Raw genomic sequence first — 27,986 nt, 5'->3', positions numbered from 1 at the left:
ACATGCATTTTTAACCAGATAAGGGCTACCCTACTCTATTCCTGTACCCTTTTCCTCATTTTCGGAAATGTTTTATATTCATTGATCATAATACCTATTTAGCTAGTTAATTTGTTATGTTTTGTTACTGTCATTAGTAATTAGTATTGATATTTAGTATTTTTAATGTTTAGTACGTTTATTTTGTATCACTTGAAGAATACGTGATCAAATTGAATGATATAGGTGTGACAATGTCTTAAGCATTATGCTTATATTGCCAAACCTCTGGGTGTTTCTCCATGCAGTATTACTGTAAATGTATTATGATTGTAACTGCCTTGTTAAAGTCTACCGCTATTGTTTGCTTAATCTACCATTGTTCACACCATGTAATCATTGTAATTTGATGAGCCATGCAGAAAAGAATAAATGAATAAAAAAAATTTCATCTCTCTTAATTGTTCTTTTGTACGCTCAATCCTATCCTTTCTATCTCTTTTCATTGGTTTCGTTTCGTTTCCTTTTGATTTGATTTGATTTGATTTGTTTCGTCTCATTTTGTTTTGTTTCATTTTGTTCCCATACAAATTAAGCACACCTCGTTTATCCAAAAGATTTTATCATAATACATAATACTTAACGGTGTTTAATCGGAGGGGGCATCCCCCAAAACGGCACTTTTGACAAATAATAGTATTTTGCAAATAATATTTTAAAGAAAACGTGAACCACCATGAATTTGGGGTCATAGGAAATAAAATAAAATTATCTACAATTTGATACCAATTGTAACGGAATTGGAATTAGTTAAAGTTGATATTCTAAGACAATCCCAAATATTGAGATAATTACATCAGTAGTAAGCTTTTAACCCCGGAATAACACTAAATGGTGTCCAAGTGACAAAAACAAGTTTAGAATGGTGAATTTATGCGAGTAAACTCTACAAACTATCTAAGTCTGAAACCCGGAAGTTCATGTAGAGTCGGGCCTGTATCCGTGACATCACGAACGGGACTCGTGGGCTCAGTGAGAGTGAATGGCAGTGATATCCCTACGTAAATGCTATCCTGTCAGAGCTTAGATTTGTTGTTGTTAATGAGTATATTTGATGGATTTTCTGTTTTCATTTGAATGAAGAATAATGAAGCAACATTTTCCATTCGCTGATCTCTTTTCATATCCTCATATTGGGAAACAAGGTTAAATCATGCACGTATGAATAGGCTGATGCATTATTTTGTCATCAGATAAGGTACAGGAGCAGTTTTGTAAAACGAATAAGCCTAGATTACTATGATAGTACTTATCATAGATGTGTGTGACTGCCTCAAAAAGGGGAGCAGTACCAGTTTAAACATTTTATGTTGTAAAATATCAAACTTGAACGAGACCATGCAAGCGCATTTCCTCTATAATATTTTGACAACGTCTAGTGATTGAACGATATTCATCCGCGAGCAGAATCGGGAGGTAATACCAGGCCGCTGCTCTAGCGCGGCTTGCTTGTGATGGAACATACGTGCGCTAGTTATATGTTTATCAGCACTTGACAAAGACTTGCTCCTGACTACCGTTGTCAGAATTGGTAGGTCAAACAATTAATGCACAGCATGGAAGAAGATAAAAGGATCTTCAGGGCCAAGAAAGGCGAAAGACATGGGAAAAAGGAAGAAGAAACCACCGGGAGATCGCTATATGGCAATGAACTGTGCATGGGATACGGTCCACCAGACAGCTACTTTTCACTCCGTGCCTGGGCCGATTTCAACACCAAAACAAAAATTACATGATGAAAATATCGACTAATAGCACATCGTTGGCATGTATATGTCATAATTTTTTAAAGGGGAATCGATATTAATATGAAATATTAGGGGAAGGTAAAGAATTGTACATAGAATTATGATTTATTAGACTTTTCAGCCTTTGAAACAAAAATAAGCAGAAAATCGTATCTCTCTGCACATGCTTTCTATGGAACATCCGGGTACGTGAATATACTCTTTCCCGGACGTGATGTCATTATAGTAGACCAGCGCCGTGACTGATTTTCTATGCAAAGAGAGGCGGATATTTTCGACATTTCAATTAAGGATTTCGAGAAGCCAGAATTTTTTTGTGATATACTATGTAATTGAAAAACATATAAATAACATATGCTTGCCTTATGTACCAAATTAAGGGACATTTATTTACTTAGAATATCAGCTTTAACATTGCAACTATAAGTAAGAAACATGATTTTTCGTGTTTTTTTTCAAAAATTTAAATATTTATCAAAAACATTATTTTTCCATATACGGGTATCAACACTCCTAATCCTTTGAAATTTTTGTACTACTAAATGTCCAATCACTATCGTCCAGATATTATACCGAGATACTGGCCAAAATTAGGGGAAAATATATCCATAAAAAACACATTTCTGACTAAAAATTTATACATAACTCATTGAAATTGATATGACTCGAAGGTATTTTAATTATCCTTCATTTCACACAAAACCTATATCGATTTGAGGTTTAACTTAAAAGTTATCTTTAAAACTCAATTTAGACACATCTAACACATCCTCAATAATAATAATAATAATCATTTAAAGTCAATTCCAAATTTTATTAAACCGAAAATGGAAATTCTTTTTGCCCAATTGATCGTGAGCCCGGCAGCCACCGAGCAGCGCCAGATCGACGTTGCTCTATCCCTTATTGTTGAACGCCGAACGAGGTAGCAGCAACTCCCGTCTTTTAACGTCTTTTGGTATGACAGGTCTTTTGGTATGCATACAGTTTAACTTTGAAAAAACGACATTTTTGCCCATTATGTGCATCATATGTGTAGGAATCTGCTCATGTACAAGGACAGTGTCCTGTGCAAAGGAGAGGCTTAAATCTCTTTCAGTGAAAAGCTATAGCAACCCAAATAATACACATATATGGGCAAAAATGTCATTTTTTTGGAAGTCAAGTCAATAATTTTGGGTTGCTATAGCTTTTCACTGAAAAGAGATTTAAGCCTCTCCTTTGCACAGGATACTGTCCTTGTACAGGAGCAAATACCTAGAAACTTACAAAAAAAAGATGCTTCTAAAATTTTGATACATATTACGTCTTTTATAAAATTCAAATTTGTGTATAAAGTCACCAAAAAAAGAAGAATGTTATTGAGTTATGACCTTTAATTTCAGAAATTGAACATATTGTGCATTGTACACAGCTTTGCATTATCAGGACAAAAAATGGGCTGATAAGAGGTTAATCTCATCAAAGCAGATGGTTGATGGACTAATATCATCATTCCGTTCTCACACTTGAGTTTGATAAACGGTATAGCTCAATGTACTTACTATATAAACAAGTAAGAAACCTTCAACCATATCAAATGGTGTGTTCAACCTATAAAGCAAAGGATGTACTGCAAACATTGGTAAGCATGCACCAATATTCCATATGGTTATCTACTTCTCCTTTATATTAAACATCATTGAACTTCATTTTGATTCATTTTTAGATGCAATTATATTCCTATGATAAAAAAGAAGTTATTAGACATATATTTCATGTAGTATGTCCATGGAATTTTGCACTACGGTACATAGATGTGTATCGTATGACATTCTCGCAAAATCTGGTACATGTTTTCTTTGGGTTTAAAAGGTATCCTACAAATGATACGTATTACGTACTTACAAAGAGATGCATTCAGGCCTTGGAAGCCCTTCATCAGTGACAATACTTTTTTTTAAACTACAGTATGTGTATGTCATTATTTCTGGGCAAAAGAAAAAGGGTATATTATTGTGTCATGTGTGTTTTCATTGTGTAAAATCAAAATAATTAATAAAATGTGATTTACTTTCGCAGACTGGTTATTCCATGCTACTGATCAAAGCTGTAATGGAAAGTACTTGGTATCTTCTTTTGGTGATATTGGTGAGAAACATCTGGATAAGACTGTGACTTAACACTCTTCTTTAGAAAGGGGAAGTATCTTTACCAATGGACCGTATCAGCGACCATACTTTACCAAACATAACAATCTATAGAAATACACTGCTTTACTTTGTTCTCCATTTCAAGGGAAAATTTTAGATGACATTTATTCTACTACACAAGAAAATCCCTGGTTACATATCCTATACCAATTGGACTCATTGGAGTATATTGCAGCTACAGCATCAAACCACATCTGTAGAGCTCTGTAAAACAGGATTGGATCATTCCTACATTCTGATTTTTGGAAGATTTTACTTCAATTGCCAAGATAAGATCCTACCAGAAGCAGATCTTCACATTAGAATTCACTTTCTATGTCAATTGGAAAAAGTTGTTGGAGTTGTACAACTTATACGCCATTGTCACTAAGGACTTCGCCGACGTACACTGAAGTTGCATGCATGCCCATCGCATAGGAAACTGAGCTGTGGGAACTGTATAACATATTAATAAAAACAGGAACTATTTAACTGGAATAGTATTTGCATTCACATAAGTCAGTTAGATTTGCTAGCTCAAAACTTGAAATAGTTATTTAAAAAAAAATCTTTTCAGTTTTTCTCATCTATTAAGTCTGAAGTTTTAGAGGAAAATGCAAAAGAGCCTTCTCCTATTCTTAATGTTGATGATATTCAGCAAATACACCGAATGCAATTCAACAGTGATATATATCCAAGAAGGTAAAGTTGCAGAGCTAATCTTTAACTATCCATGTGACAGTACGGAAGTTACATTAAGGCATGGATACCAATCACCATTTTACAATTCGGCCAATCTTGATTCTAGCTCAATGCCTCCCAATAAATTTGTACTGCATGTAAATCAGAATATAAGTGGGATAGAAAAGTGCTCAATCCATCTAACTATTGACCCTGTTTCAAGAGATGACGTAGGTACATATATTCTCACTGTTTATAAGAATGGGGTCATGCTACCCGACTATCCGAGAATTGGGTTACGTGTTAACTATCCTCCCGGCAAGGCTTCGTGTGAATCAAGTAATGATTATAATGATGGTGAGTGGGTTTCGTTACACTGCACAGCTCCACTCGGAACTATAGCAGGTCACATCATTTGCTATCAAAATGGTAAGAGGGTTCCTTCATTAACTCAACCCGTAGAAAACAGAGACACATTCAGCCAGATCAAATTGGTTTCATCAGCATACCCTGTATATTGCTGTTCAAATATCTCAGAACATTATACTGACATATGTGATTGTACCGACTGCTGCTGGGAGCCCATTCATAATATCCAATGCACCGACATACAGGTACATGTACCTTGTCCTGTTACCTTCTCTACACAAGAGCCCACATTATTCAATGACCATATAAATACAGACCCTACTCTTCCTTCCACTTCAAAAACTGCAACAGAAAAGTCTATAATCCAAGAGAAATGTTTATATCCCAATTACGCACTACATATTTCAATTGGTATTTTTAGTGTTGCAATCGTGATATTAGCAGTGATGTATAGGAAAAAAGTGTACAATTTTATAAGAACTATGTTCATAAATAGGCAAGATGCCCAAGGCAATACAAAATGTGATAAAAAAGAGAGTACAACAAAATACATTGTATAGAAATGTTATAGTTTTTTAGTGATGCATTGTTGCAAGATTATTAAAGGAAGAAAAGGAACTTACCACACAACTGTATGACTGGAATATGATTACAAGTGCTAAAAATGTATAATTGTATAAGTACCATGTAGTGATCAGGCAAAAGGCAATACAAAATATGATAAAAACGGAGTACAAAAACTACATTGTAGAAAATGTGGTATCCAAATTTTGATGATGAGTAAGATATTAGTGATGTTAACTTGTGCAGTGACAGCAAGATGTACTGGCTGTTAAATGGGAAATGTTTACCCCTCCAGTTCAGTCATATGTACATGTATATACCGGTTCACTGTATTATGATTATGATAGTGATGTTAACTTGTGTTCTGATAGCAAGATGTACTGGCTATAAAAAGGGAGTTGTTTGCCTCAACCCATTCAGTCATATGTATATACCGGTTCACTGTATTATGATTATGATAGTGATGTTAACTTGTGTTCTGATAGCAAGATGTACTGGCTATAAAAAGGGAGTTGTTTGCCTCAACCCATACCGGTTCACTGTATTATGATTATGATAGGGATGTAATTCAGAGGTGATATATATCCAAGAAGGTAAAGTGGCAAAGCTTATTTTCAACTATCCATGTGGCAGTACGGAAGTTTCATTAAGGCATGAACATCAAGCGCCATTTTACAATTCAGCCGATCCTGAATCCAACTCATTGTCACCCAATAAATTTGTACTGCCTGTAAATCAGAAAAGAAGTGGGATTGAAAAGTGCTCAATCCATCTAACTATTGACCCAGTTTCAAGAGATGATGTAGGTACATATATTCTCACTGTTTATAAGAATGGTGTCATGCTGCCTGAGTACCCCAGAATTGGTTTACATGTTAATTATCCTCCCGGCAAGGCTTCATGTGAATCAAACAATGAATATAGTGATAGAGAGTGGGCTTCATTACACTGCACAGCTCCACCCGGAACTGTAGCAGGTCACATCATTTGCTATCAAAATGGTATGAGACTTCCTAAATTGACTCAACCAGTACAAGACAGGAAAACATTAAGACAGGCCATATTGATTAGATTAGCAGATCCTGTATTCTGTTGTTCTTCCACATTAGATATATATACTAACAGCAGTGATTGTAAGGACTTTGCATGGGATCCTATTCTAAATATTGCATTGACAAACTTCTTAGATCCTGTTCCATCACCTACACAAGAGCCAACATTATTTAATGACCATATAAATACAGACCCTACTCTTCTTTTCACTCCCGAAAATGCAACAGAAATGTTTATAATCCAAGATAAATGTTTATATCCAAATTACGCCCTGTATATATCAATTGGTATTTTAAGTATGGCGACAATGATCTTAGCAGTGATCTGTATCATCACAAGAATAAGGAAAACCAGAAACAAACAAATAAAATGGAGAGTAGTTAATCAAAATTTTTATAAACCGGATCCTGACGGCCTTGCACAGATCAGGACTCAGTTCTGAAATCAGCTAGCACGATTTATCACTTGCCTCTATAAATAGCACATATCATCAGTATGTCCCTTAAAAGTGACCTTTTATATCAATCAAATAAATCAACACATGCGTACCTTGGCTCAGATCGGTATGTTCTCCCATTTTACATTATTTTTTTTATCCATGATTGGCGATGTTTAGTGCCACTATCATGCCTCTAAAATGGAAAAAACTGGGGCAAAAATAGAAAAATAACATTCGAGCCGCCATTTTTATTCATGCAGGATGAATAAATCAGGTAAAAAAACATTAATGTTAGAAAAATAAAACGGCTTTCTAATAAATTTTTTAAAAGACAAAATAAATATTTTTCTCATTATTTTAAACACCGCATGCTGAAAATTACTTGGTAATCACAACAAGTTTTGATACTGACAGCTGTTGCAAGGCAAGTTCAGACTAGTCACGGAAAGAATACGCAGCGCAAATCATTAGCTGTAATGCGTGCCAAAACGAACCCAAACATACATGTATATACGTGATCGTAACAATAAATCATTCAAAACTACGAGAGCACAAGTAGAAAGACAACTACTGCTCAAAATTTACCATAATCAGATACATAACTTGGACAAAGAATGCAATAGTCGTCCAAGAAAAGTTTAGATTTGTGCCCTCCACCTGGCACTGTGCCTGGCAATGCCCCCCAGCTCAGTCATACATGTACCACTCAGAAACTAGAACAACACTACCTGAATGTCTGGATTTTTGTTTGGACTTTCATAGAAGAAAATTTGTCTGTCATCTTTAGTTTAAAAAACTAATTACCAGAATAATGAACATTTGTTTTTAAAACTAAATGTTCATTATTGTGATAACTTCATTGTTACTAAATGTTCATTATTGTGATAACTTCATTGTTACTAAATGTTCATTATTGTGATAACTTCATTGTTACTAAATGTTCATTATTGTGATAACTTCATTGTTACTAAATGTTCATTATTGTGATAACTTCATTGTTACTAAATGGTCATTATTGTGATAACTTCATTGTTACTAAATGTTCATTGTTGTGATAACTTCATTGTTACTAAATGTTCATTATTGTGATAACTTCGTTATTACTAAATGTTCATTATTGTGATAACTTCGTTATTACTAAATGTTCATTATTGTGATAACTTCATTGTTACTAAATGTTCATTATTGTGATAATTTCGTTATTACTAAATGTTCATTATTGTGATAACTTCGTTATTACTAAATGTTCATTATTGTGATAACTTCATTGTTACTAAATGTTCATTATTGTGATAACTTCATTGTTACTGAATGTTCATTATTGTGATAACTTTGTTATTACTAAATGTTCATTATTGTGATAACTTCGTTATTACTAAATGTTCATTATTGTGATAACTTCATTGTTACTAAATGTTCATTATTGTGATAACTCCGTTATTACTAAATGTTCATTATTGTGATAACTTCGTTATTACTAAATGTTCATTATTGTGATAACTTCATTGTTACTAAATGTTCATTATTGTGATAACTTTGTTATTACTAAATGTTCATTATTGTGATAACTTCGTTATTACTAAATGTTCATTATTGTGATAACTTCATTGTTACTAAATGTTCATTATTGTGATAACTTCATTGTTACTAAATGTTCATTATTGTGATAACTTCATTGTTACTAAATGTTCATTATTGTGATAACTTCGTTATTACTAAATGTTCATTATTGTGATAACTTCATTGTGACTAAATGTTCATTATTGTGATAACTTCATTGTTACTAAATGTTCATTATTGTGATAACTCCGTTATTACTAAATGTTCATTATTGTGATAACTTCATTGTTACTAAATGTTCATTATTGTGATAACTTCATTGTTACTAAATGTTCATTATTGTGATAACTTCATTGTTACTAAATGTTCATTATTGTGATAACTTCGTTATTACTAAATGTTCATTATTGTGATAACTTCATTATTACTAAATGTTCATTATTGTGATAACTTCATTGTTACTAAATGTTCATTATTGTGATAACTTCATTGTTACTAAATGTTCATTATTGTGATAACTCCGTTATTACTAAATGTTCATTATTGTGATAACTTCATTGTTACTAAATGTTCATTATTGTGATAACTTCATTGTTACTAAATGTTCATTATTGTGATAACTTCGTTATTACTAAATGTTCATTATTGTGATAACTTCGTTATTACTAAATGTTCATTATTCTGATAACTTGATTGTTACTATTATTTGTGACAAGTTCACATTGGCGCCTCCAACTGCACCTCGCAGTAAAATGAAGGTCCTTTCCCGCGTGGGTTTTTGAACGCGGACCTGGCTTGCTGGCTATGGAGTCTGGCAAAAAAAAAAATTGTCTTGTATGTATATACACTGTATTATATAATATTTTTCTGCAATAGTCTATTTTTGTGCAGTATTCAATTTTTCTGCAAATGTCTATTTTTGAGCAGTATTCTTTTTATCTGCAATAATCTATTTTTGTGCAGTATTCTACTTTTCTGCAATAGTATATTTTTGTGCAGTATTCTATTTTTCTGCAATTGTTTATTTTTGAGCAGTAGTCTATCTTTGAGCAGGATTCTATTTTTCTGCAATAGTCTCATTTTGAGCAGTATTCAATTTTTCTGCAAATGTCTATTTTTGAGCAGTATTCTTTTTATCTGCAATAATCTATTTTTGTGCAGTATTCTACTTTTCTGCAATAGTATATTTTTGTGCAGTATTCTATTTTTCTGCAATTGTTTATTTTTGAGCAGTAGTCTATTTTTTGTGCAGTATTCTATTTTTTCTGCAATAATCTTTTTCTGTGCTATTTTGATTTCTGTGTAATTTTGTGTTATATCATTTGATGAAATACAAATGATAACAAAAGAGAGTATGAAAAAAACCCACAACACTATAGAAAATTTGGTTACCAATTTGTACTTGCGTTGTGATAGCAAGATATATAAGGAAATGTTTGTTTTAACCTGTCCAGATATACAGTGTATGCATATAATGTGAGGCAGAAGACAAGTAAAGCAATTTTCTATTTTGTGTAATCTCTATTTTTGTGCAATATTTATTTTCTCTTATCTCTTATTTTGGTTTGACATTTCTTGGTTTCTCATATGTCTGTATGTATGTTAATACTGATTACAGTTAATTTGCAGTATATTGTGAGATGTCTGTTTCAACCTGTTCAGATATATACACTGTATTACAAGTACCGGTATAGCAATTTGCATTTTTGTGTGCAATATTCTATTAATGTGCAATATTCCCTTTTTTTGCAATCTTGTGTTGTGTTATTTTATCTATAATCTCTTACTTTCTTTTGACTAATATTCTTGGTTCCTCACATGTCATACTGCTTGCATGCATAGTATTGCTAAATTTTAAAGGGGTCAATTTTTTTCTTCATTATTTCAATGTACCTACATGTATGGGGTAAAACAAATACCGGTACCGGTAGCTTGTTCTGAAATGCACTTATATTTGAAATAATTAAATACTTAGTGATGAGCTTCTTTTTTGGTTTTTATTATAACTTCTTTTTTTAAATTAAACAAATTATAGACCAAAAATCAGGTACTATGGCTGAGTCTAAGCCTGCAGATTAAAAATTGTATTAAACTGGAAGAGAGATTAGATTTCTTTGAAAGTTATTCTCATTAAAGTATACTTCAACCATTGTTTTATCCAATATTCATTTGAATTTTTTCTTTTTAAGAATATTTATACAAACATTATGTTTCTGTTAAATTTCAGGTTCAAATACATGTATATTCCTGGTCTGGAAGTTTTGAACAAAAAATTGTGGCACACTTTTCTAATGATGTTGAACAGGTTTCATTACACTGCACATCTCCACTAAGAACTATAGCAGGTCACATCATTTGTTATCAAAATGGTATAAGACTTCCTTAATTGACTCAAACAGTAGAAAACAGAGAAATATTAAATCAGGTAATATTGGTTAGATCAGCATACCCTGTATATTGCTGTTCAAATATCTCAACATATTATACCGACACAATGCTGGAATCCCATTCAAAATAATCTTGAGGTATATGATGGGAGTGTATGAATGAATTGAATTTGAATTTTTTAACAACATAACACAATGTTACAAATGTATTCAAGTGGGTAACAAAATAACATGTCTATACATATCCATGTACATGAGTTACAAAGAAAAAGAAAATATCCATAGTTGAACCATATGTACAAATTAAATTAATCATATATCATGTCATATCAAACCTGTGAATTAGCTATAATTTAATAATACGTAGAGATTTGTGGCTGGAATTGAAATTCACAGAGTTCCAATAGCGTATAAGTGATTCAAATAAAGGATATTTTAAACTTCAAAACTTAAAATGTTGATAAAGGGAGAACCAAAAGTTGGCACGATTGCTAATCGGGATTGGTTCTCCGATTTTCAAAAACTGTATGCAGTCATATTAATATTTATTTTGACGTAATATCATATTATTTGGTACTTATGATTCATCTCTGCTTAGGAGTTTAATTCTGAGATTTTGACGAAATGATGATCTTGTTTTTTCTTCTCTTATAATTATGGGCAAATTATTTCACAGCTTTGCTCCAATAAAAGAAATTGAAAAAATCCCATGTGTCGTACTACATTTAGGTAATCGTAGCATTAAATGTTCTCTCCCTCTTGTTTTATACATGTGATTCATTAAAACAAAGTAATCCATTAACAAATGTGGTAGATGTCCTTTCTGCAGGTCATATACAAATGTCGATACTGAATGCTCGAACAGATTATGCACATCTAAAACCTGACTTCTATTGCAGCTTTCTTAAGGTGATACTAAACAAAATTATCTCAACAAGGTTTAAGAAATGCTTTGTAAGTAAATACTGAAATATATTGTTTCTTCATTAGTTTAATTGTTTTAAACTTCTATTATAATATATGTGTTGGTTGTTTCATTAAACATATTTTTCCCGCAATTGCCACACTGTCTTTTTTTTTTACTGTGATCTCCGAGTCTAATTACCATTATGTTCTCTACGAAACACACAATATGCAATGTTCCACATGAGGGTAGGACTGATCTCATTTGATTATCAATGGCAAGCCAGTAGTAAGTTATCACTCATTACATTTGATCAAGCAACATTGGTTGCGGGCCGTATTTTGGCAATAAAACATGTGTAGGGTCAAGGTTAGGTTAGGGGGTACAGATATTGTTACGTTTGAGTTAGGGATGGGGTGGGTTAGGTACTGTGTTGGGTTGGAGGTTGAATTTAGAGATTCAACAAGTTGAATGTCGAGAAAGTTGAATGTTGAGAAACTATTGCAAGAGCATGTGTCATATGATCCAGTATTCATCTCTCTCTCTCTCCCTCCCTCCCTCCCTCCCTCACATCTTGTCCGTTAAAACACTCATGAGCTGTCCTAGGTTGGGTTCATTGGAGCTGTAAGTGTTACCCTACATCTCTCTCTCCCATCTCCCCCATCTCCCCCACCTTCCCCCCTCTCTCTCTCCATGAGACCTACCTCTACATATCTTGTTCTTGACGTCCCTCATTAGAGGCCCTAGGTCTGGTTCGTTGGAGCTGTAAGGGTTACCCTGCATCCGACCCTGGAGGAAGTCTTCTTGCTGCGGGTCCTTCTCTAACGTCACAAAGAATTCACCGATTTCATTCTCCTCCTGGGGATTAATAAGCAAAGAACAACCTTCAGTATTATCATCATCATACTCATTATCACATCACCATCATTATTATCGATACTACCATCCTGACAACCTTGATCAGCAAATAATCATCATTATCCTTACTATTATCATCATCATCAATATCAACATCGTTATTAGCATCATATTCATCATCTTAATCACCATCACAACAGACATCACAGCAGTCATCATTATCATCATCAAACCCCACGACTACAAATCTTCTCTAATTTGCATGGCTTAATAAAGGGACAATTCAGTTCCCAAATGCAAACAGGTTGACATTATCATCATCATCGCCACCCCATTATCTTCATCATCACCACCATTACCGCCGCCATCGTCGTCATCGTCGTCGTCGTCATCATCATCATCACCACCACCACCCCATCATCTTCATCATTATCCTCATTCCCTCCATTGCTATCAATAATCACCATCACTACGCTCATTAAAACCACCCTTCTCCTCCTCCTCTTCACCATCACTACCACCAACCCCTACAAACAATGAAAATGAATCCAGATCTTTATGACTTACCGGATAGATGATGCTGCACAGCCGTTCAAATATAAAGACTGGTGTGCGTAGATCCTCTAGTCCATATCTCTTCACTGTATCCACGCACACCTCCATGAATGCCCTTGTCTCTATCTCAGTTCCTTGAGTTTAGAGAAGAGAAGAAAATACTCAATGAAAAATACTCAATAAAATTCATTACAAGCAGATTATCATAACATTCATTACCATCAGATTATGACAAAGTATGACAGTTTATTTACCAGTTTATACCCCCATCACTTTTGTTTTACCTAATTTATTTTTTCTCTGCCAAATTATTAATGTTATAACTAGATAATTCTTGGGACCATCAACCTGTCAAGTCTATAGGCCTGTAGGCTATACCTTTTCATTTTACATGAATCCATTTAATGTGCCTTGTATTTTACCTCAAAGCGATTTGTATATACTTTAATGTTTTGCATTTTTTTTAAACTGAAGAACGAATGAAGAATGAACCTAAACCTTTCTAAATAAATCCACATTTGACACTCTCATGCAGCCAGGGTGTAGTAAATGACTACCTGGGAGGAAGAAGTTCCTTGAATGTTTGAGTGCCTTATCATGGAAGCTCACACAAAGCTAGGGTAAGAACAGTATTCATCACTTCGTATGTATAGGAAATCTTACTTATTTTATCAATATCCTCCTCCTCATCATCATGTGATCGAGGTCAACATATATTCTATTTTTATAACCATCCATCATCACTATTCATCATCCCATTGTCATGGTTACCTGAGGTCATCTCTTCCAGGAGTTCAAGGAGTGTCTGCTGTGTCTCATCCACCAGCTTGGTACGCTGGACAACCAGCTTCCTAAGGGCCAGGTACCCGTGAAGGACCGGTCCTAGCAGCTTGGACTTGTAATGACGACGGATGGTGGATACGTCCAGGAAAGAAGCTAGCAAATCTGCGAGGAAAAACATGAGGGGAAGTGTTTAATTCTTGTAACCTCTCGAAAAACTGTTGTGATGAAATGGAGATAGATTCTGTATATAATGTTCCATAATGGTCAATCTCTATAAGATAAAAAGAGATATCATTTTCTATTTAAATACTGTTAAAACAAAAGCAGTTCAAGAAGTCAAAAGCAGAGAGACAACCAGCAAATCAATCAACTGATAAATTACTTCTCAAAACAAAAAACAGTTTTTTAAAGTAAGAGTCAAATGAACTGTGAAACCACAAGATTAGAAGCTAATTTCACTTCACTTGAAGAGAACATTTTCTCTTTCCTAGAAATTTGTTTAAATGGGCAATATTTGAATGATAATGTACATTAATTAGTTCTTACCAGTGAGCATCTTTAGAGCATATCCTTGAGAGAGATCAGAAGTCAATGTCGTCTCCTCGAGAGTTGATAGAACATGAATTTCCTGGAGACACACAAATACAGAGATAAGATGAGGATTCCTGATAAGTTTGATCATCAATACTAACTAGCAGAGATACATGGAGAAGCACACTGCAAAGTTTTCATAATGAACACTAAATTCAGCGAAAGGGACATACATGAACTATTGCACATACTCAACATAGATTCAACAGATAAGTTAAACATAGTACTTCAAGTAAGGTTTAATACAGTTTCTAAAAAAATAAACATTTTCATTATAAGAATTTTTTTTTTAAATACCCTTGCAATTACCTCAACCAACAACAAATTAAATACAGTCTGTCCAAATCAAATCTGATTAACTCCAAGTTAACTTTAACATAGAGAAAGAAGCATACAAGAACAAAATACAATCAAACCTGTCTATAGCGACCGCCCAAGGGAAACACAAAAATGGTCTTTGTAGACAGATTCCTTTAATACATGTTTCAATGAGAAACCATTTTCAAGGGAAACAAAAACGTGATCTTTGTAGACAGGTGGTCACAAAAGTAGGTTTGACTGTACAGTTATTTTGGGGGAGATGGCTCTGCCAGTAGAGGCCATAACTTGACCTCGTCTTACCTTAGCAATGAGTCCAGCCAGGTGGGGGAGCAGACCCTTGGCTGCCAGGTACAGCTTCCAGTGGTCCGCCTTGATGAGACGTTGGTAAAGGGCCAGGAACTCTTGGGCACTCTCTCCGCTCGGTCCAACCTGGTCCAGGTAGCTGGTCAGCAGGTCCAGCATCTGCTGGCGACGGCTTGACACCTGGGTGAAGGCAGAAGACGATGTTAATCATGATTTTGAATATACATGTGCATATGTTTATGTGTACACTGTAAATATTTTTAAGTCTGAGATCATAATTTGAGATTGAGATTGAGAGAGAGGGGGGAGGGAGGAAGAAGTGAGAGCAAGAGAGGGAATGAAAGAGAGAGGAGAGGAGATAGAGAGAGAGAGAGAGCAGGGGGGGGGGGAGAAGGAGATTGAAAAATAAAGAGAAAGAGAGGGGGGGGGGGTAAAGAAGCAAGAAAGAGATAGAGAGGAGACAGGGAAATAAATAAAGAGAGGGTAATATATGAAAATTGAAATTGTAATGGAAGAAAGGGAAAGGGAAATAAAAGCGAACAAGAAAAGGGGGTGAAGAGAAAGAAGACAGTGAATGAGAACAGGAAAGAGAAAAAGAATAAGAATGTGGGTAATGAAAACACAGACTGAAAGAAGATAAAAAGAAACATGAGGGAAAACAAAAGAAATAAACGTACAAAAGGAAATAGAATATACAATTTCAACAGAAGTCAATGTCAGATTCAGAGAGGAAACAGAAAATTGGTGAAAACAACATAAATGAAACAGCACTGAAAGAATATGAAGAGAAAACTCATTAAAAATCCAAATGGAAATACTTAGTAAATTAAGAATAACAGCAAGCAGATGAGAAAGAATATTTAACAAAGGAAAATTAAATAAGTAAAGAGGAATCACAAATAAAATAGCAAAGAACAACCCTAAACGTTTCCAAAGTTCTAGAACTAACCTGACAGACGCTCTCTACGATGTTAGAAGCCACCTGCCTGGCAGCCCTGGAGGAGGATGAGAAGAGGACCCTACAGAGCCAGGTGTTACCACGGAGGTTGAGACTGTCAGGTGACTTCTTGGTGCTCGCCATCCAACGTCTACCGTACTTCTCGATCAGGTACCGACCCCTCGCCTGCTGGGAAGGGACCTTCTTCTCGCTGGTGTCTGGTGATGCACCTGCAATGGGATGAGTTCCAAGAACAGATTAAAAAGAGTCACAAATGCCTATTTGATCCAACATTTCTGTGACCTTGACATTAAAATATCTTGTGCTACTCCAGTAATGCAATCAAGACATATATGTATAGGTATATAAAAAATGATCTTATTGGAAAAGAGCTAATTTTTATGGTGACAAAGAAAGAGAAATATACACATATATATTTGACTTTTGTTTTCTTTGACATGATTATCACATATTAAAAGTGCACACAAAAAGCATGCAATATAGAAAATAACATTGGCAATAAATGATTAAGTAGGCCTATAAAAAAACTTGTTCTAAGTATTAAACACATTAGACCATTGAGTCATATTTTACTTTGCCCTTCAAACATTTTAATCTTGCTCCCCCTCCCCCCCCCCCCAATCCTGGCAAAAAAGGACAATCATCTTGTGTCTATGCAGTGTTGCTAGACCTTTAATAGAAGGGGCCTTAGCATTCCCCATATGCCTACAACCCCTCTCCCTCCCAACACATTCATCCTGTACCTTACCACTATGGTTAAAGGGGACCCTTATCTTTTATTACATGTATCCTACAGTACCCATATGATCCCTTACACATTAATCCTGAATCAAATCTAGACTTACATGTATAAGTAAGGATTTTAGTATGTTTTCCAAAGTGCCCTTACGAACTTCCAATGCGTGTATCCCACCGAGCCCTCTCCCATCCACTTAGTCGTGTTGATGTAGATATCACTTTATATTTATCTTCTCTTAAGAGGGACCATAGCGAGTATTCCAAAGTGCCCTTACAACCCCTCCCCCCCAAAAAAAGAGAACAACACACATTAATCCTGTATCTTACCAGTCTTGTTGGTGGGCACCCTAGTCTTCCAATGTGTGTATCCTACTGGGCCTTCTCCCATCCACTTAGTCGTGTTGATGTAGATATCACTCCCAGCTGGCTTCACTGTGCTTAGATTCTCAACGGTCTTCTCCTACACAAGGATACAGACAAACGTTTTAAGTCTCGTTCATATAAAACGTAAACTGCCCTTAAATACAGCACACCAAAATGAAATTACTAATAAGCGTAGAGCCTTTCACAATTCCATATCTTATATCACACTGATCAATAAGTACGCTATATAATAGAAGCCTTCAATGTGAGCCCTAGTTTTATTTTCAGCTCTGACAGTCATTTAGATTTAAAAGTTTACCGGTATATTTTGCTTTTTTTTTCTTCTTCTTCCAGTGGCAATTTACGTCATGTCTGAACAAGCACTAATTGCCTGAGGGATTTCCCCTACCAGGTATTTCATCTGTTTGGAGCCAGAAGGGTGTTAGCTAATGTACTTGAACACAGCGTTAAAGCTCTTCTGTCTTTCAACAGAAGGTTACGTACGTTGGCTTTGTGCTTCAAATTGTCAGCCACCTGAAAAAGGCACACATTCAAGAGGATGATACAGAGAAATTCCTCTATGAAGACTTCCCTCAGGGCATTCAGGAATCGATGACAACAAGGTTTGCTAGTTACAGCATCCTGCTGACGGGCATCTCCCAGGCACACACCCTCAGTTATGAAAGATTCACTCCTGGGTGTTACAATTACATCAATGACCTCCAGGAATTGCTTAATATAAATAGCTTAAGCATAATCCCTTTGCATATTTTCAAGTGAAAGCTGTGAATGATTTTCTTGTCATTGTGAAAAAGATCTGAAAAACATGCATTTAATGGTAATTTACAGTAAATTTCAGATAAATTGTATCGAGACTTCATACAGATGGCAGTGAGTGGGTTATACTATGAATATGAGGTTATCACAATAGAAAGGAAAGAAAGGGGGAAAAAGAGGAACAAAAGAGAAATGGTAGGAAGCAGATGTAAAGAAATGATTGAAATCATGAAAGAGGGAGAGAGAGAGAGAGAGAGAGAGAGAAAGAAAGAGAGAAAGAAAAGGAGAAAGGGGAGGAGAGAGAGGAGAGGGGGAGAGAAGGGAGGGAGGGATGGAGGGAGAGAGAAATAGAGAAAGAGAGAGAGAGAGCGAGAGAGGTGGGGGGGGGGGGGGGGGGAGGAGAGAGGAGAGAGAAAGTTGGAAGATGCGAGGGGAGAGAGAAGGATGGAGAGGGAGAGAGAGACAAGAGAGACAAGAGAGACAGAAAGAAAGACAGAAAGAATAAGAACATGAGGGAAAAGACAAAGAGTGTAGACACAATGATCACACATAGAATAAGGAAGGGCACTTCTCTTACAAGTACCTTGTTCTTCTTGCTGGTGGGTTGAGGGGGCTTGACCAGATGATGAAGGATGCGTAGGCATGGCAACGTGATGTTCTCCATGACAACCGGATTGCTGGTCTTCACAGCCATCAAGAACAATTTCATAACTGCAAAAGAAAGAGAAAGATGTGTGATACTAGATTTTCTGTGTAGATCTCCTGTACATCTTCAGTGATGTAAAGAAGTGTTTGTATTGATATTGTTATGATATTCTCTGATTGAAAGGTCTTAAAATACACAAATTCAACTATTTTGTTCACTAATAATGCCATCACTAGAGCAATTCCAAGCTATTTTGTCCCATATGTTACCGACCAAAACTAAGATTTTAGTAAATCTTAGTTAGTATTTTAATACCATTAGCTTTTAGAGCAAATAGCCCTACTAGAGCTCAGATCAGAATAAATATTAAGTGTCACTTTACATCCAGAACTCCACAGTACTTGGTAATGTATGGAACATCTAGCAGTCAGCATACATGCCAACATTTGAAAATCAGAAATCTGTACACTATGTGCGCGAAGCGCACATCACGAGCGCGAAGTCCTTTTAGCCGGGGTCCAGGGCCCGCTTTAGGGCCCTGGAAGCTCTGGGTTTCCAGATGCTCTCTGGTGCAATCTGAGCCTATTTTAGGGACCATTTCCCCTAAAATTTAACCCAAGTTTATGGGTAATTTTTGTGTCATACCAAACAAAAAAGTGATTGAAGTGAATTCCACATTTTAATTTATCCTTGGCAGAGGCAGAGCAGATAATAGACATAGATTTAATTAGCCACTCATGCAGAGTGATGCATTTAAGTCTAGTTTACTTTTTAAATAATTATACATGACATAGATCTATGCATAAAATGAGACTGGCAATAATGGTATTCAACTTTCCAGACAACAGTCAACAATCCAAAATTATTGTAACTCATTGAGCTACATGTAAATGAGGTTGTCAAAATCAATGTCAGCAGAACAAGACTCCACCACTGATCTTTAGATCTTGCCGACAATAAATGCAGTATACATTATTAGAGATGCCAACCCTATATGATGGCTGTCAGTAACATTTACCATATTTGTCCGTAACAAATGGGGGTCTTTCCGGAAGGAAGGCACCGCAGCATAATTTTCGCGCAAAACGTACACAAACACCCAATCACTCTTACTCACTGCATTTCGAACCTACCATTTTTAAGTCCAAAATAAAGATGTGCATAAAAACGTTTTTAAAAATCTGTTTCCAGTCAAAGGATCTCCTCCTTGGGTACTCGCTCTTTTGAGTGAATCCATGATAATATTCAGGAAGAAAACACCTCGTTCAAGCGTCGAATGGCAAATTCGAATCCACAGTCAAACGGCAGAACTCGTATCCTACACACGCACACGTACACGCGCGATCACCAGTACCACAGACACTCCAACCCAGGCCGCTAGGCCCGGCGTTCATGAACAACAACACACCGTATATCGCACTTGCAATGTGCCCACTGAATCACCGAAGTCTTCGCTACTATACTTTGAATGGGTATTGCGGGCGCCGCGCGCACGATCATCTACCACCATGCTCCCCCCAAAATGCACGACCGCACACTAGTATCATAACAGTAATAACGGCGGCCGTGTTGTTTCGGAATTAAACAAGATGGCGGCGGACGGACCATGTGCGTGAAAGTGCCTATCCAGTGTAGTCAATGCTATGTATGGAAAGCCAAATTCCCCAAAATCGGAACGTTCCGTTTTTTAAGGCTATAAAAACTTCAAAAACGGAACAGTTCCGTTAAAATCGGAACGGTTGGCATGTCTGAGTCAGGTATAACAAACAAACATCAAGTAAACACAGGACGGACTGTATCAAGGTGGACTGCAAGAATAGACACCTTGACTCCCTGACTATAAAGCCACTAGGCTAACAGAAGATACGAAGGCGTGGCAAGCCGTTGTGAAACCGAAGCCATCATACATCCCAGATGTTGTGGACGCTTAAGTCAAGTCAAGAAGCTAATCAAGATTCATGATTAGATATTTCCAAACTTTTAATGCATCTTTTTATCGATAAGAAGCTTACCGCATTTGAGTCTCTTCTCCCAGCACGAGTCGTCCTTCTCAATGGTGTGGATCAAAAGAGCCATCTCGTTGCGTACAGCTCCAGCCTGGAGAGTGAGAGAGAGAAAAGTGGGAGAAAATTATAACAATGATAACATTAAAAAAACATTTCATGTAGGATGAAGAACTAGCCCTTTTGTTTCAAAGCTTTGGAGTGATACAGAGTATTTAATGTCATCTGTTAATCAGATATACATGTATAGAATCTTACATGAAACCCCATGAAAATGATGATGAATTTTTTGATGTGATGCTCTTACATTGGCCTACTTGGGATACTGACTAAAAACTGTTTGTATACCATCATCTCAAGGCTCTGACTCACAGGCCCAGGTTTACAGTCTTTATAAACCAGCTCACATTCTTATTCATATTGTCCAGAAACCTCACGAGTCTTCTCATTCTATAATATATCCCAAGTTGGCCACCCAATATCTAAATGTGCATCTTCTTTTTTTATCTTCATATTTCAAATTTAAATCCAACTACCACATACATCAGTGAATCTTGATGTACACCCCCTCTTCTTTTTTGTTCTCTCTCTCTCTTTTTCCCCCTTTTACCAATATTTTTTCCTCCATATTTGTATTATTATGTATCCATCGAGGGTAGTCATGCTATCAAGCTTTGCTTACTTTGTCAACCCTCCTGTTCAATATTTTTGATAAGTTACAGCCAGCCTTACTTTGTGCTACATATATTTTTTTGTCATGTGTAAAATTTGCAATGTTTTGTTTGTTATATATTTGTAAAACTGCAAAGAAAAAGAAAATTTACCATCAAGAACTGGTGATCTATCTAATTAGAAATCAAGAAATTCTTGTATCATTATGACAATTGCAAACTAGAAGTATAGCAACAATAAAGATCCTCAAACAAGAGAAGATAAAAATCAAAAGGACACAAAAATTGATAAAATGTGAGGGAAGAGTTTTAAAAAGAAGAAGAAGTTGGAAGCAAGCACGAGAGAACAACATACCAAGTCCGGATTTGACCTATGACCTTGAAGAGCTGTACCAATCCTAGCCATAAGGATGTCGTTGAGTAGCTCAGTAGCTGGGGCGTTGTCTCGGGTAAGGAGGAACAGTAGCTGGCGTACTTCGGTGCGGATGACGGCCGATCCACGGCGCATGTTGTATCCTACCAACTCCTGGATTAGACCCTGTGGTATAATGACATGGAAGCATTAAAGCAGATGATGATGATTGATGACCTTTCATCCAAGATAACAATATCTTATTTCTCCATCATACTTTACGTATGATGGAGAAATAAGTACACATTCAACTTTAAAAGCAATCCATAATATTTTTGTTAATTTCATTGTTTTTCATACACAGTAATGAAAAATATTCTGTTACTTAAGTTTCAATAAATATATGATAAATACTAGTACAGTAATGACAAATATTCTGTTGGCAGTTTTTTCAACAACTATATGATAAATACTAAAGTTTCAATAAATATATGATAGATACTTATGTCTTTTGGCAAGATATTAATCTACATTTGCCACACTCCACCCAGGTGAGGTAAATGGATACCCGGTAGGAAGAAATTCCTTGAATGCATGAACGCCTTTTCATTGGAGCTCGGCTAAAACCGGGGTTATAATATGATCGCAGGGCCCTCAGGGAGCACAGTATTAGTACTGATGAGGCTACCCTGGGTGAGCAAGAAATATTATTATTATTGTTATTATATTACTTCATCTCATTTCAGTTATTTGTGATAGTTGTCATGGTAATGATGCTTTACTGACCTGATTGACGAGTATCTGTCTGGTTTCTGGGTGAGAGGCCAGTGCTCTGAGAAGGGTCACACAATGTTCCGTAGCAGCTGCTGCACATCCGTAGCACCGCCCGAGGCTGGAAGATGATTACAGAACAAGAAGATTGAATCGAATTATAGAAAAGGTGTCAGAGGCAGCACTATTATTATATCATTGAGCTTATTAATGATTCATCATCATATTGCCTTTGAAGGGGAAAGGTGTTGGAGCAGTGGTCTTGTATCCGGGAGACCTGGGTTCAAAACCAAGTTGATGTGCTTGTGCCTTTCGGTGAGGCATTAATCCTCATTACCAAGTCCCTTGGAGAGGACTTAAAGCCATTGGTTCTCTGGTAAGCCAACTAACACGCATACACATGCTTTCTTAGCAGTGGGTAAAACCAACCAACAAATCAAAATGGACTTTAACCAGTATTGCCCTCATGTCTCTCCATCTGGTACACATGATTGGGACAGTCAAGTGTGCCATCAAACCATAATTTTATCTACGTTTCCGCACACAGTTTACACATTGGTCTTATCACTTGAATGGGAATTATATGAATTTCATCAAGATTCAGAGTTTGTCTTTTTTTAAAAACTTTGTACCTGACATGTGAAGAAAAAAAAAGAAAGAAAATGTGAAAACGTACTACAACTGTTGGCTTGAGTGGGCAAACATTTAATTGATATCTGACATTTCAAGGCTGAAGAATAGAAAGATATCCTACCTTCTTTCTTGCTGGCAGCTGGCTACCTCCATGGCCATGGAGCTAGCAGGTGGGGTGGGGTGAGGGCTGGGTAGGGGCGACATGAGGGGGGTCATACCGGAGTGTGGTCCTCCAGCTTTCAAGGAGGATTCCCTCTGTCTGCAGTCATATTCAACGAGCTCCTTGCGGCAGGCCAGGACTTTCTGCAATATCACAGATGGATTCACGATCGTAGTGAAACCTCATATACTTTGCCCTTCACATTGATTATTACAGACCAATCCTATTTCAACAAAAATACTGATTATATAATATGGTTTTATGAACTTCATACAGAGTAATTGTAGATTGCATGCAGTTTATTATGAAGATGTTTGTATGTTACTGCCAGAAGGAGGCTTACTGAATAAATATTAATCAACACTAAGGAAAATTAATCTAGGATTAAACCATTAAATCTATTCATTTAAAATTAATTAATTCATCATTCATTATTCAAATTAAGTTGGTATCTGATTTTAATTGTATTTACTACCCAACTCTATCTCTCCCTCATTCTCCGAAGCACATGGGGTCTGAAAAGTGATATGTGCTAAACAAGTATCATTTTTATTATCTATTCATGGCTAACATACCTGTATGATCTTGCTGAGTTCTTCAAAGGTACCCTTGCAGTCTCCACAGTACCGCTGGGCCAGGAGCTGGATGACGCGATTCACGGTGGCCACGCCGGAGCTTCCGGAAGGACCACTGGAGGCTACAGATGAGAGATCCTGTAGGAGAGAGCAAAGATATTCAATGAAGGAAAGTAATTAATAATAAAAATAATGATAGTGGCTACTTGTAGAGTGCACAGGTCCACCTTTCGGTGCTCATGGCGCTTAGAGAAAAATACATAAAACAAACATAAGAAAGAAAAAACCATCATGAAATGACTTTCAATTGAAAACTGCACGGGGAATAAAGTAATGCCAATTAATTTCTCTAAATCATGGGAAATGAACTTCAAATAGGACTCTTTTCCTGATTTGGATTTCTTCTTGAACAGGAATGGATCTCAAAATAAAATAAATCTTCAGATCACTCACCGAAGACTTTTCTCCTCCTGCTTCATGAACTTTGACCAGCAGTGCTTCTAGTTGAGGGCGGTGTGACACGAGCTGACGGTAGACACGGTCTGCTCGCTCAAGCAGGGAGTTGATGCTGGTGGTGGCCTAAAAGAGATAAAGGGAAAAGGAAAATATCTTGAGCCTTGTCCGGTACAAAGTATCCATTTCGTCGATATTCCGTCACATGCAAATGCATGGACATATCTTGTTTTCTATAATGAAATACTGCCTTTCATAACATAAAGTAAATAACTCATAAGCTATTCATTGTCTACCATACACAAGAGGAGGAAAAGAACTGATTTTCTTGCCTAGTAAGTTACCACAATCATCAGGTGCTAAATAGGAAATCATGTAAATCTTATCATTATAGCTTTCTAATCAACACATTTCTTCACGACTATATTTTTGGGTGATATCTTTTGCAAAGTCAATTTGTGATGGTCCTAAAGTTCACTGTCATTGCAAAGCAAAGAATTTGAATTAAATGCACTGAAATAAATAATTGGAAAGGGTTCCTTTCCTTCTAAGTAGTTAATTAGGCGTCCTAAAGCAGGGGTGATAGTGAGATTTTCAACCACCCCCCCCTCCCCTTGAGTAAAAAAAAAAAAAGATTCAGAAAAAAAATGGCATCTAACTTTGAGTAAGAAAATTTAGAAAAATAGGGGAAAAAAGGGAAAATCAGGGGTAAAATCGGGAAAAAAATAAATAAATTCAGGAAACCAATTTAAATTGGGTAATTATCAGGCCTGCTAAAGGTGACGATGGTACCGACGGAATTCATCCAATACCTTCTTCCTGTCCTCTTCGTTCTCGATGGGATCGACAGCACAGCAGGCCCTCGCAGTCAGTGTGTAGTCAAACTTGGCGTACTTGCAGAATCCACAGGAGTTACACAGGAACGGGTCCTTCTCGTCGTAGTTGATGGCTCTTTGTGCATAGAAACGTGAAAGAAATATAACAAAATAAGTTACAAGTAAATGATTTATATTCAGACTATTACATATCTGTAGAACTGTACATGTATGTTCTCTGGCTATATGTTATGCCATGCTTTGGCAAATCCATTGTCCTGGGCAATGTATGCTATGTTTTTAAATATTTCTGTATAACTATGATCAATTTGTACCACTGTCTATTATGTCAAAAGGTTGTTCAGATCTCATTATGTATGGTGAAGGATACCATTACCAGTAAGATTATAGTTTATCTCTACGGGTATTTGAAAATTAGAGTGATGTTTAGCCATGGAGAAAAATAAAACAACATCATTTTTTTGCTAATGAGGTTTCTCTTTCAAAGAGCTTTTGAGAATAGGGGTCGGTATTGAGTTGTATTGGAGAAACATAGAAATCAAAATTCCTGGTCACAAATTCACAGTATCAAATCTTCAGATGATCACAAATACATCCCATGAAGAAAAACAAAGTTACAGGTTAAGACTTGAGGCAAATGTGTGGTGCTAACATCATCGATCTGACAATTATAATTGTACGTATTTGATGTATTGCCTCTACTCTCTAGTATCGCATGATATACACAAATTACTAACAGGCTACCAAATTAATCTTAGCATGTGCACCATCTTCACCCGACCACGGAGTACTCAAACTCACCTGCACTTGTGGCATTGGAAAACATTCTCTCCGCAGTTGCCGCAAACGCCGGGGTTGGCCGGCACAGAAGCGCTGCAGCGGGGGCACTGCAGAGTCTCGGCGGACGCGGTCAGGTTGTCGTAGAAGTCTGCGTACTCGATCATGATGTTGGCTGCGACGATGGGGAGGGGGAACTCCAGCTTGAGTTCTGTCTGTCCAGCTGCCAGCACACATTTCTTGGCTTTGTGCCAAATCGTGGGTCTGAAATAAATGTTACATGACAATGATTAGGTGATAATCACACAGTTAACGTGATGCACATACATGAACATGTAAATGTGGTTTTACTACAACTGCAGAACATGAAATTAGCTACAACACACGAAGCAGACTACTTCTACTGCTCTTAATCATATTCCAGATACCCTGTACCATAATTACAGCTGCTTTAATACTACTCCAACTCATTCCTAATATAGATTAAAACTTCTATCACTGCAATATCTACAAAGACTACCACGATCACTGCCATTGCAGCTACATTTGATAACTAATGAAGTTCATGTGAAACAAGTGACACCTGAAACTATAAAAAATTGCAAGTATCAAATGTTTTCATTCAATCGTTTCATAGCATGAAAGTGTTTTCAGGTTTGGTCCACTCACATACTTTTTAGAAGTTTCATGTACAAGAAGGTTTCTTGTTTTAAAGAACCTATTTGCTTGCTTTAGAAAAAAAAATTGAAGAAAAAAAACCTAGTTCACTTACGTAAGGTGTGATGGCTCATAAGTAGAGCAGTGGTCTCATAACCAAAAGGTCCCAAGTTTGAAACCACGTTGATTGGCTAGTCCCCTTTGGAAAGACATTAATAACCAAGTCCCTCGGAAAGAAGGGAATTTGGTCCTCTGGCTGCTTACTTTAATACAAGCACACACATGCCTTTTATTAGTGGTTAGGCAAAAAAAAAAATCCAACCAAACTTACTTGTTCTTGAGTTCGACCACTGACTGGACAGTGCGGTTGTTGTAGTAGATGTTGATTGTCCTCACCATCTTGGTACGCTTGAGATCACTGATGCGGAGCGTAACCTTGGCGATGGTGTGGGTGCCAACCAGCTTCACAATTTGGGAGTTGGCCGTGTTCCTCGAGTCTACTTTCAGGGCCGTCAGTTTCATGTTCTATAGTATTGAAACAGGGGAAAAAATATGTTAAAAATTTCAGGGGCTATTTTTCAAGCCTGCTTGCATTGAATTTACACTCTTTGCATTGAACTTTATGCAAATTTTGTTGGGCTCTTCCATGACTCTCGGGGGCTAATTCACCAAGAGCCAGAGATGCCAACCCTATAGGATGGCTGTCAGTAACATTTACCATTTTTGTCCGTAAGAATTGGGGGTCTTTCCGTACGCAAGACACCGCAGCATAATTTTCGCGCAAAACGTACACAAACACCCAATCACTCTTACTGCATTTCGAACCTACCATTTTTACATTTAAGTCCAAAATTAAGATGTGCATGAAAATGTTTTTTTTCATCTATTTCCAGTCAAAGGATCTCCTCCTCGGGTACTCGCTCTTTTGAGTGAATCCATGATAATATTCAGGAAGAAAACACCTCGTTCAAGCGTCGAATTGCAAATTCGAATCCACAGTCAAATGGCAGAACTCGTATCCTACCACGCACACGTACACTCACCAGTACCACAGACAGCCCAGGCCGCTAGGCCCGGCGTTCATGAACAACAACATACCGTATACCGCACTTGCAATGCGCCCGCTGAATCACCGAAGTCTTCGCTACTATACTATGAATGGGTATTGCGGGCGCCGCGCGCACGATCATCTACCCCCATGCTCTCCACAAAAAGCACGACCGCACGTAGCATACGTAGCGGCCGTGTTGTTTCTGAATTAAACAAGATGGCGGCGGACGGACCATGTGC

At 36.6% G+C, this 27,986-nt stretch overlaps 1 protein-coding gene across 5 annotated transcripts in view; it reads right to left on the bottom strand.

Moving 5' to 3' along the window:
• Positions 1-27,986, bottom strand: part of LOC586064 (E3 ubiquitin-protein ligase UBR4) — a 135,390-nt gene that overhangs the window by 35,944 nt on the left and 71,460 nt on the right. For 3 of the 5 annotated variants that reach the window (XM_030997412.1, XM_030997415.1, XM_030997416.1), the window contains 17 exons: positions 27,028-27,221; positions 26,064-26,303; positions 25,239-25,377; positions 24,427-24,552; positions 23,974-24,111; positions 23,360-23,541; positions 22,621-22,726; positions 21,838-22,020; positions 20,821-20,905; positions 18,740-18,873; positions 17,350-17,482; positions 16,276-16,493; positions 15,324-15,506; positions 14,658-14,739; positions 14,100-14,273; positions 13,341-13,462; positions 12,620-12,773 (listed from right to left, as the gene is read on the bottom strand). In XM_030997412.1, coding sequence (XP_030853272.1) covers positions 12,620-12,773; positions 13,341-13,462; positions 14,100-14,273; positions 14,658-14,739; positions 15,324-15,506; positions 16,276-16,493; positions 17,350-17,482; positions 18,740-18,873; positions 20,821-20,905; positions 21,838-22,020; positions 22,621-22,726; positions 23,360-23,541; positions 23,974-24,111; positions 24,427-24,552; positions 25,239-25,377; positions 26,064-26,303; positions 27,028-27,221 — 2,593 coding nt within the window. The remainder of the gene's footprint in view (positions 1-12,619; positions 12,774-13,340; positions 13,463-14,099; positions 14,274-14,657; positions 14,740-15,323; positions 15,507-16,275; positions 16,494-17,349; positions 17,483-18,739; positions 18,874-20,820; positions 20,906-21,837; positions 22,021-22,620; positions 22,727-23,359; positions 23,542-23,973; positions 24,112-24,426; positions 24,553-25,238; positions 25,378-26,063; positions 26,304-27,027; positions 27,222-27,986) is intronic. The other 2 variants (XM_030997414.1, XM_030997417.1) reach the window with 1 other exon arrangement.

This window comes from Strongylocentrotus purpuratus, unplaced genomic scaffold (assembly GCF_000002235.5).
Source record: "Strongylocentrotus purpuratus isolate Spur 01 unplaced genomic scaffold, Spur_5.0 spur5_scaffold_4, whole genome shotgun sequence".
Classification (NCBI taxonomy): Eukaryota; Metazoa; Echinodermata; class Echinoidea; order Camarodonta; family Strongylocentrotidae; genus Strongylocentrotus; species Strongylocentrotus purpuratus.
Note: the sequence above shows the minus strand (reverse complement) of the source record. Positions and strands in the feature narration are given on the sequence as shown.